The 11,736-nt window shown below is 45.1% G+C and overlaps 1 protein-coding gene across 1 annotated transcript; it reads left to right on the top strand.

The window, feature by feature from the left end:
* Positions 1-9,183: 9,183 nt before the first annotated feature.
* HD556DRAFT_1362275 (uncharacterized protein) lies at positions 9,184-9,624 on the top strand. Its single transcript, XM_041302666.1, has 2 exons — positions 9,184-9,494; positions 9,568-9,624. The coding sequence occupies exons 1-2, from the start codon at positions 9,193-9,195 to the stop codon at positions 9,584-9,586; spliced, it is 321 nt and encodes a 106-aa protein (XP_041161659.1). The 5' UTR covers positions 9,184-9,192; the 3' UTR covers positions 9,587-9,624.
* Positions 9,625-11,736: the final 2,112 nt, after the last annotated feature.

Genomic DNA, 11,736 nt, shown 5'->3' on the forward strand with positions numbered 1-11,736 from the left:
GCGACAATGCTGCAAACAATGGGACGACACTACAAGAATTTGCACGCCTATACGAGGCTAAATATAACAAAGTGTTTCCCTGGCGCCAGCGCAAAATCAAGTAAGTCCTGTCATTGTCCGAACTCGCTATGACACTCATTATTTGTGCAGCTGCTTGGCTCACGTCATTAATCTTGCAACACAGAGTCTGATCAGCACGTACAGCAAATCGCTGTATTACAACCCACACGAACCAAAAAGTCATGAACCGACCACTCGGGATGAAATAGCCCTTGTTCAAAGTATTTGTGTCAAGGTACATTCATTTTCGTTAGAATCATATGACACTACTAAGATATATTGATGTCCTGCAGGAACGGTCATCCGCGAAGCGAAAGGAAATGTACCGGAGTGTGCAGACCAAAGCAGGAGTGTCTCAACCAACCCAACTGTTGATTGACATGAAAGTTCGTTGGTCCTCGACATATATTATGCTTAATTGTGCCGAGACAAACAAGGAGGTACATATTTCATATTGTCATACTTCTACTCATTGATGCTTATTATCGGCTCTAGCACATTGATACTTTTGTATACGAGATAGGTCGTCAAGAGCGTGACTTGGCAAAACGTGCCAAGATCGACTTTCTTCAACTCTCAGCTGGTGAATGGACACGTGTCGGCCAATTCACTGATCTTCTTTCAGTACGAGAGTTTCTAATTTATGTGTACTAACTTCTTATGTTAATTTGTTTAGTATTCCGATGTCGCACAGCAAGCATTCTCATCTGAACGTGGCTCGACTCTGCATCTCGCAATCCCAGCGCTTGAAACCCTCTACAGGGCTTGGTCTTCGTGCGCCGAAAGGTCAAAGTATGCATCGTTCGCTACGTCCCTTCAAGCAGCTGCTGCCAAGGTAGACGAGTACTACGAGAAGACAATGCAGTCCCCTGCATATATAATGGCAATCTGTAAGTTGTTATTCATTGTTCAATAATCACTCTAATGCTTGCAAATGTAGTGCTTGATCCAGTAGGGAAAATGACTTATTTCAAGCGCCACTGGCCAGAAAATTTGCATGATGACGTGGTAAGCACTGCGGAGGAAGTGGTGAGTCGAGCTTTTTTTTGGCTTTGCACAATAGTCTGATTTTGCTGCCAGTTCAAAGCTCGTTATCGTGAGCTGAATGAAGACACTACGTTTTTGTCGTCATCCCAGCCCACATCCAAGAAAAGCAAGGCAGGTGGTCTCAAGTCACTCATCCGCGAAGTCATCAGCGATTCGGAGGACGACTTACTTATGAACCCCACCCCTACTTCCATTGGCGATCCATCACGGCCATGGAGGGCCAAATTTATGAGCTATTTGGAGACTGTTGAGGCAGCTCTAACAGCAGGTGTATCTGCTATTCATTGGTGGGGGGTACGTTCTATGGCTTGCACTACTTGGAAAATTCGTACTGATGTCAATTTTGCTCAAGATAAATGCACCAAGATATCCAGTATGGGCCTCGCTCGCACGAGATTACCTATCCATCATGTCGTCATCAGTCTCAATCGAGCATGCATTCTCACAAGGTGGCATAACCATCAGTAAACGACGGAACCGGCTTAAAGGAGACATTGTTGAAGCTCTCCAATGTCTCAAATGTGTGATACGACACAACCTTATCTTTCGCGAGCCTGGACCATCCTCTCTTGTGGAATCGGAGGAATTTGACGACTCTGAATTGGAAGCTGACAGTGAGGAGAGGACCGGAGATGTTATTGCAGACAAGGAGGATGCTTGGGATGCTTTGATTTCAGATGATGACGAGGTTTCTGAGTAGCGTTACTTCATGTATTTTCTTGTGCTACTATACTACGAATCTACAACTTTGCATACCACCAAGCCGCGGCCTAGTACGGCTCAAGCCACAGCTTTGGGCTGGCTTGGGCTCACGGCCTAGGCTTAAAATATGGCAAGCCTAAGCCCCCCCAGGCCAAGCCTAAGCCGGGGCTTTGAGCCCAAGCCGGGCCGGAACGTCACTAGTAACGAAAGAGGTAACTTTCGTTGGATGGGTTTTGACATCCTCCTTTTACACCCTTTCAGCGTCCGTGTTACGACTGAAGAACGTCTGGCTTCCTGAACGGCTGGGTGCGTATCCTCCAGTCGGTTTGCGATGCCCGATAAATATGAATCCACCGAGCGTGGCTCGATGTGGTGTGATAACCAGACGACATAAAAAGACAAAGTCTCGACCGTGGGGTCGATTGGAAGGTGATGAAGTCGGCAGAAAGTGATGTAGGAGTTGAGGTGGGAATTGTAAGCTGAAGCCGTGGTAGAGTCGATAGCGAATCCGAGAGCAACAGAGTGTTCGTATAGGAGACGCTCTCTTGTCCAGGCAACCCTATCGGGTTGCCTGGATGCAGCGGACACTGTAATCATTTTTTGGCTGCCCCCAGCGCTTCTCGAGGGGGTTCAAAGTCGTATAAGCTGGCTTCTGGAGCCAATTCCAACACCTTCTCGTTCTGATAGCGTGATAAGGCATCGGCGATCCCGTTTTCACAACCGGGAATGAATTCAACGCACAAGTCGACACTGAATTTGAGTAAGACGTCGACTGCTGCGAGTATGATAGAGTTATATGGAGGGTGAGCACGTAAGGACTGGAACATTGCCACAGTATTTGCGTTATCTGTGTATATCAGCATTTGCGCAGGAGGCTCTGACATGTTTGGGATGGCATATATTGCAGAGCAGACAGCAAGAGCTTCGGCAAAGAAGATAGTTTCCGTTGGTGGTGCGATAGGTAACTCTGATTGGCCTGCGAAGTTGTCGTTAGGAAACCACAATCCCAGGCCTAATCCGGATGTGTCCGTATAGGCGACGACCACGTCATCCGACCGTGGGTCAAAGTCCAGGGACTTGTAGAATAAGAGACCTGGCAAATTCTCCATGTGGTTGGCCATCCAAGTTAATTCGTGGATGATATGATTATTGATGTGAAGACGGGCAAGAGGCTTATCTTTCCCTCGTATCTTCTCATATACCGCTGAAAGTCCTGGCTTCAACAGCGGGAAAATGTTGAAACTCCACTCACACCAGCCAGTGAGTTGTTGGAACTCACAAAGCGTCCATCAGAATTTCTTTCTGCAGAACTGTCGTAAGTGTTGAATAAGCTCGTTCTTCTTGTGAGACAGTAGAGTCGCCGACATAGCATTAGGATCGATTTTGAACCCGATCACTGTTAGAGTTGATCCGAAAAGCTGTTTAGCTTGATCATGCGGAACACCTATCTCATCCCATAGTTCGAGTAAGCGCGTCTGTTTCTCCGGGAAGTCACATTTGTAAGGTGCATAATAGCGTGTGCGTCCGGCAACGTCAAATGAAAACGAGTCGTCCATGTAGAGTTTTAAAGCCTCGATGAAGGCACAATGAATGGCGATCCAAGCGACCAAGGACATGAATGATATCCAAATTTTGGGAGATCCCCGCCCGCCAAAGTTATTGTTGCGATCCACGTGTCGCTGACCCCGTACCGTAAGCACTTGCTTCACTTGCCATAGAGGATGCATCGGTAGACGTCTAAAGGCTTGGGAAACATCAGATTTAAACATGACGAGCTTTTCAGAAGGGTTATTTCGACGGAACTCGAGGAGTGAAGTGCCAAGCGAATGTAGGCCATCCAACTTGGTACCTTTAATATCTTCTGAAGCGATCATGGAATTCAGCAAGAAATCCCCGGCTGTATGATCGACGACAAGCCGCAGCTTGTCTGAGTTCGGCTTCGGGACAGTGTGCATAGGCACGCTATACATCCCAGGGAGAAGATCTGAACCAAAGCTCTGAGAGACTCAACCTTGCCTAATCTCATCTTTGAGTTGCTCCTCTATAAATTTCTCCTGCTCCTCTGATTTAGCGCATGTGCGCATTGAATTATCGTTGATGGACGGGTAGGATTCGTCTGAACAATCAGCCCATGGCCAGAAGCCCTCGCACAAGGCACGACAAACCGAACTGACGAAGGCTCGGTTCGGATGATCGAGTAACAGGTCTTGAAAACGGTTAACATTAATTGGAGTGACTATCTTGAAGAGGTGAGGATGATCTGTGACTGTGCAAGCTGAGTCACTGTTTGCAAGATACGCTGGAGCCGACGGAACAGGGTCTGCGTACTCAGTCGAACGAGCCATTGGACTAAATGAGGGGTCCAATGGAGACCATATCAATCCTCGGCGAAAGCGTGGACGCGGTAGGTATCCTTCAAGTTGATTTTGATTTTGATTCGTCAATATGTTTTGTTTTGATATGTCGGCGACCGCATACTCGGCCGTCTTGTTCGACATTGCAGACGTGGGCGTAACGGCAGGAGGCTGCGCTGCGGGTGCACTCTCCGTTATTCCACTTTTGACATGGATCTCGCCAAACGGTTGAGTCTCATCCTCCAGGCGTGGACTTGGTGGATTCTCCTCCATCATTATGCAACTTCCCTCCGGCTGAGAAGTGTGAGCTATAAAGGTCTCTGAAACATTCGAAATCGGACAATTCATACTTCTGTGAGTTCCCAACCCTGAAACGGACCGATTTGTCGTACCGAAGGACTCGTCCATGAAAGCTTTCAAGTTGTTGGTTGAATTGCTCATTGATATGTTCCGAATAGGCGTTAAGTTCAGCCTGTCGATAAGGGAAAGCGAACTTGAGGGCTCTAGCCGCTCTGTTCCATGCTGCGTTCCAATGGTGTTGGGTGGCAATCTTTTTCATAGATGTTTCCGCGACCCCGTATGTGAACTCGACATCTCCAATGGACTCTCTATGTTTGTCGATGGAGCGAGAGTTGTGATGATGGTGTGGATTGCATCAAGATTAAGGCTTCGTCCTGCGACAATATCTGCCCATCCGGACTCGTAGAATTCTGGGCTTCGTTCATGATACATGAGCATGAGTTTGGCCTGCTTTTGATCCTGCGCCCAGTTCTGAAGGATCTGAATGGTTCGTTTAAGGTTTGCGGATATGGGTCTAGCCGGCTCCTCAAGTACTTCCGGTTTGAGGTCCAGGCTTGAGAAATCGAGCTTTGCTCGTTTGCGAGTGAGCTCTCCTGGTTCAGGGGTAGCTTCCCGACTCCTGACAGTCTGTGCAGAAGTGACTTCTTCACAGTGTGAGGTAGACGTTGGTTCATCCGAATGTCGTTCTCTAACCGTTCCAGCCCTTCTCTGTCTGGCGTGATCTTCTTCGGACTCCCATTCATCAAGCATGGTGAGGTAGATAGCCGCAACTGTAGCAGGATCTTCGCCTGAGTCGCCGGGTAAACTTTCCCTGACATTACATGAGATGGTGTATACGGCATCAAACTTAGTGACTTTGGATGATCTGAAGTCCTTGATGATGTCAAGGCATCTTTTCGCCATGACTTGTTCAGTAGTGATGGCCAGGTCCGGTCCTGAACCACGGTTCGAACCCGAACCGTTTCGAACCTGACCAAAGTCCGGTTCAAAGTTCGGGCAATAGGGGGAACCGAACCGTCGGTCCAGTCCACGGTTCGAGGACTTGCAGAATTCTCGAACCTGGTTCGAACAGGTCCGAACAGGTTCGAACCGATTGTCAAGTAATAAGGGATGGTACAAAAATTTCGATCTCCAGACTTACATGGGCCAGGCGCAGTGCAGAGTGCATATTATGTAACACGGCTGTGCTCATCGTCGATGATGATGACAAGAAAATCAGCAATTTTCGAACACTGTCCTGCTCACCCCAATCGTATACCACCACAACGCTGGCGGCAACTGTGAAATGGCAAGTCAATGTTGGATCCAGACCTCTTGATGGGACAAACCTGTCAAATAGCTGACAAAAATATCCAAATCGATATACAGCCAGTAACTGGGATCATTGGAGGCGAAGGTCATGTTCGAGGGATGGGTGAGCGAGTGCGGAATTGTGGTGTATAACGACAGCATTCATACTAGATATACTAACGTTCAGTGGGTTAGCAAATGAGACAAAAAGGGTAGAAAGACTCACCACCTCTAGGTCAACCTCACCTACTCCCTACATAGTGGACGCGGACCTGACTGGGCACTGACATCAGCACTAAAACATGTCATTTGCAGTGAATAGATGATGCTAAGTAGACCACGCACCTTAATAGACATTTCAAACAAATACTTGCCCGAATTCCTTGACTTGAACAAGCAGATGTTAGGAAGCTCGCGGGGGTTGAAGATTTACTCAATGCTCGTAGCAGTACAAGACCTAGTATAGCAATGCAAAAACAATCGGGCTGATTATTCAGAGCAAGTTTTCGAGGCGCTGTCGAGAGTTGAATGGACATAGCAATAGTGGCTGAGAACGCGAGCCAAATGGCCCTAAACATGCATGAGTTATATGAAACATCGAGTCGAGACAGAAATCAACTTACATACGAGACTATGGGACGGAATGTTTGTACTTAAGATATGTATATGAAGTTTGACATTTTTTGGGTCCGGTTCTCGGTTCAAACCCTTGCTGAACCGGAACCGGACCATTATTGGACCGAACCGATGGTCCGGTCCACAGTTCTGCTTACTGAGAGAACTGAACCGATGGTCCGGTCCACGGTTCTCTGAATTTCCTAGAGAACCGGACCGAACCGGACCTGTCCATCACTATTGTTCGGGTAAATGCGCTCCATTAGACTCGGCATCAAGTGAAGACCCTCGCATTGCGGGTCCCCTAAGAGACGATTGGGTTTGCAACGTATTGGTGGCATTTTGACTAGAAGTAGCTTGGTCTGACATAAAATGGAAGTATGACCGAATTCAATATTATAGAATTCAATAGAGACGAAAAACAACTGGTGCAGGATGTGCACGAGCAGACGGTGCTCTGAGGACAAGTAAGCGACGTGCGGAAAGGAGTCACGTCAGTAAGATACTTATGTCCAAGTTCGAAAGGGGCCTCTAGGGGTGACGCTGAGTCATGAGGTCCAGAATTGAACCAGCGTCGCGTGTTGATTCAACTTGGTTAAATAAATTTAACCCCGATTAATTGGAACTGAGCGCTCAAGCTTCTGTCCGGAGTCAATTCCATTTTTTTCCTCATTTGCTTTTAGTAGGGAACAACTCAACGAGTGTATATTGCTGTGGGGAACAAAAAGTAAGATGATATATTGGACTGCAGGTATGTTGTTCTGCGCTCGTTTCGACAATGCGAACATGGGGATGCTAGTACTTGTCTCCAGTACCTCATCAATGTATCATCACCTGTTCATGGCAGGGTGATACTTAACCATGTCTAACTATACACAGTACATTTTGTAAGTTTGTCTCGGAGTCACCAACATGAAGCTTCATGAAGCTTAACAGGCACGATGCCTCACTGGTTCTAAAGATCGGGATTTCTCTTGTGATCTCGATGCTACTGGAAATGTTTTTCTCAGGCTTCCAAGAATAGCGCTACCACCAGAAAAATTACCAAATTGGGATATTCCAATAATCTCACTATTCCCACATACCTCCCTGGCTCTACTGCTGCACCAGAGCTTTCCCCTTGCTCACTCATGTATATAAGTAGTAGAATGGCATGTACATACATAAAATGATACAATAGACCGCTTTTTTCATTGTCTGAGAGCTTGTACAGCAGTCTACAGTACTGACTACAATATGTGCATCCCAGGACTAAAACATATTCGGTTTTTTGCCCCTTTAGCAGGGAAGCAATTCTGACTGTATATATCATATATTAGAGTGTTAATGAATATATTACACCACTTGTTTGAGCCTCTGTAGTGTCCTACATCAGTAGATATGTTAAATTCATGAATACCTCTCAAAAAACATAAACCAGTTCGCATTTTTTAGTGTTTAGGTATATAGACTGGTGAATATTATTTCTAACATCTCTTTACTAGTATATACATCATATCAAGAGTATAGGTCAGCAGGATCAGTCCCTAGGGTCATATGTATTGTCATCTTCCTGGTGGTTCACTCCCTGAGAAAATTTTTCCTGCAGCTCCGGCCCTCTAGGATGGTAGGTAGTCTTTTACTATGAACATATGGAATATATTTATCACATAGGTATACCAGAACAATACCAGGATCCTTGTCTACAATCCAAAGTCACTTTTTGCCTACAATGTACCATATTTTTGCATTTTTGAGGTTTTTCACTACATTCTCACTACATAGACTATACCAGCTGTTCATATATCACTTATAGTACATATATGAAGCCTTCCCAAGGCCATTATCAGGTAGAAATATGTCAGAGTAATGATATCAAGCACATATCTCCTATTCTCACTGATAAGAATTCCCAGACATGAATATAGTAAAATATTATGATCAGACTATCTTGGAGTACACTATATATACCAAGTAATACAGTCCTCGACTACCAGAAGGATCCATGAATAATTGACAGCAGGGGAATCCAATAGATAAGAAATAGGTCGTGGAAGTCAAAAAGTCCAAACATCGAAAAAGTACTATGCACCAACAGTCTATGCAAGGGTGGTCTGACCATAATAATGCAACAAATTGAGACCACAACACTTCCACATCACCTTTACCTTCACAACATATATTAGTATAGTATATTTAAGTAGTTTACAATGTATTCTATACATTTTTAATGAAATCTTCGCCCTAGACAGGGTTGAAATATAACATTTGCATGATTGTGGGATTTGCCCCTATATCATTGATATCATTACTCTGACATATTTCTGCCTGATAATGGCCTTGGGAAGGCTTCATATATGTACTATAAGTGATATATGAACAGCTGGTATAGTCTATGTAGTGAGAATGTAGTGAAAAACCTCAAAAATGCAAAAATATGGTACATTGTAGGCAAAAAGTGACTTTGGATTGTAGACAAGGATCCTGGTATTGTTCTGGTATACCTATGTGATAAATATATTCCATATGTTCATAGTAAAAGACTACCTACCATCCTAGAGGGCCGGAGCTGCAGGAAAAATTTTCTCAGGGAGTGAACCACCAGGAAGATGACAATACATATGACCCTAGGGACTGATCCTGCTGACCTATACTCTTGATATGATGTATATACTAGTAAAGAGATGTTAGAAATAATATTCACCAGTCTATATACCTAAACACTAAAAAATGCGAACTGGTTTATGTTTTTTGAGAGGTATTCATGAATTTAACATATCTACTGATGTAGGACACTACAGAGGCTCAAACAAGTGGTGTAATATATTCATTAACACTCTAATATATGATATATACAGTCAGAATTGCTTCCCTGCTAAAGGGGCAAAAAACCGAATATGTTTTAGTCCTGGGATGCACATATTGTAGTCAGTACTGTAGACTGCTGTACAAGCTCTCAGACAATGAAAAAAGCGGTCTATTGTATCATTTTATGTATGTACATGCCATTCTACTACTTATATACATGAGTGAGCAAGGGGAAAGCTCTGGTGCAGCAGTAGAGCCAGGGAGGTATGTGGGAATAGTGAGATTATTGGAATATCCCAATTTGGTAATTTTTCTGGTGGTAGCGCTATTCTTGGAAGCCTGAGAATCACCAAAGGAATCAGAAGCCATTAAGCTTAATTATAGGGGATTGATAGTTTACAAACAAACTTACAAAACCATACTGTTTCTAGTCAGTGAGTATTATGCTTAATTTTAACAGTATAGCCTGGTATCATATGTCATGGCACGTCTACGACGTCTCTGATGCCAGCCCCTTAAGCAGAACAGTAGTATAACCATGCAGCGGCCGTGTTTTTCGAGAGGACTGACGGAGACCTGAGGTCGTATCAGTATAGAAATGAGATTGGCAAGCTGGTGTGGTGAGTGTCAGCATGCTAGATGAGGGGTTTCATTATACTGATTGAAGGAAGGGGTGTATAGCGCATTATAATCTGTGTTTGGAGAAGGCCGCGCTTGTTCATGAAGCATGGGCACTTGCTCGAACACATCCGGCACTCCCGGATATGTGTTTTCGGTGAGGAATGTCCAAAATAAATAAAAATGGTCGACCGTTAAGTTGCCAAAAATTATCCTTCCCGCGATCACTGCAACATATTACTGTAACCCACTTAGGGATCAGCAGGGGTATGGGTAACCCCTGGGGGTCAGGGGTAAGGGTACTTGAGGGTAGGGGTATGGGTTTGGATTTGGAGACCCCTGTACCCCTGGACAATTGGTAGTACCCCTGGGCCTAGGCATAATACATCCCCAAATTGATTACCATAGGAGTGATTGATAAGTATAAAATTTTGAAGTTCTCAACAATATAATGGTTATTGGGCTTATTGTGATCTTATATTGTGAGTTAGCTCTTATTTGAGTATGATATAAGTAAAATACAATCAAAGGAAACATTTAAGTTAGTTTAGATGGTTCATAATGTATAAGATTTACTTGCCCATGGTTTGAGTCTCATCTACACACTTGGCTAGGACTCAAGAAGCATAAATTAAAGTCAGCCTGCTATATCTTCTAGCCTAGATGGTGATATACCCCTGTACCCTTGTGATACCCTTGTACCCTTATAATACCCCTGGGTTACCCCTGACCCTTGGTCTGAGGGGTAAGACCCTCCAGGGGTAGGGGTGTGGGTTGGGCTTATGATACCCAGGGGTTTACCCCTGCTGATCCCTAAACCCACTGGCTCAATTTCACTTGCATTTGACTTTTACCAACTCGGTGTGTTACGAACTAGGATAGTTCTAACAGCAAAGGCTCGATAGAGCGTTCGTGTTGCTGAGATTCGTAGAGCTCTTCAATAGAAGAGGTTCTTAGACTTGGTCAAAGGGGTGCTTTGACTAAGAGATCGGTTCAGACGACTTAAGATTGGAGGTCTTAAGCGAAGGAAGTTCAGGATGAAACCTAGTAAGATTGAAGTGAAGTTTCTAGGTAAAGTACACGTGCTTAAATAGGAAGTAATATGCGCACGGACCAAGGCTATGGTGGGATAATAGTACAAGAGCCGAATATGGAAGTGAGACCAAGAAAGGGAAGTCAAGACAGGAAGCGTCAATATGGTACATGGCGATAGATAAGTAAAGAGTAAGTTGATTGTAACATTACCCCCTCACTAGGGTTGAAACCACCGGATTCAATCATCCTGGTTAGCATAGTAGATGGGATCATCAGAATACTCTAAGTCGTCTTCTGGCCCAGCCTTCATGCGTTCCTCCGCGTAGAGCATCTCTTCTTCCCTGCATAAGGCTGCGTATGCGTCATCGGTGTCGTTTTCCCAAGCTGCGAGTGCCTGGTAAAATCCTTCGTCCTTCCAGGTTAGAGAAGTAGGGGTTTCTCCAGTATAATGCGGGCAATAAAATGAAAGATGGCCTGGAGATAATTCTCGACAGACGCGACAGTAGTATTCGGGGCAGTTAACTTGCCTATGCCCGAGCGTTTTGCAGTATCTGCATACGCGGTTTTCATCGGGATTAGAGGAGGTCGCTCGTAGAGGTGATGGGCCCGGCTTAGGGCTAAGTGCTTCATCTGCACTGGTGGCGCGCTTCTTTCCTTTATCTTTACCAATGCGCCGAGCTCGTGTTCTTTTCCTGGTTAAATTGGTTCGTTGCATAGGATGCGTAATGGCTACACCTCGTTGCTCCGCCTCCGCGATTAGCTCAGCAGGAGTGGCGGGTTGAGTTCTTCCCAATGCTTGCATAGGTACGATCCCATCCGTGAAGGTGTGTGAAGATAGCGAATCTGGAATGACGAGTGGGGGGTGAATATGGAGCGAGGCCAATGCGTTGGCCAAGTCCTGTACTTCATAGTGGGATAGGTGTTGGTT

The sequence above is a fragment of the Suillus plorans genome (assembly GCF_016647745.1).
Source record: "Suillus plorans strain S12 chromosome Unknown HD556scaffold_20, whole genome shotgun sequence".
Classification (NCBI taxonomy): Eukaryota; Fungi; Basidiomycota; class Agaricomycetes; order Boletales; family Suillaceae; genus Suillus; species Suillus plorans.

Coding starts and splice junctions, on each gene's coding strand:
- HD556DRAFT_1362275 (XM_041302666.1), top strand. CDS start 9,193: ATGATATATACAGTCAGAATTGCTTCCCTGCTAAAGGGGCAAAAAACC.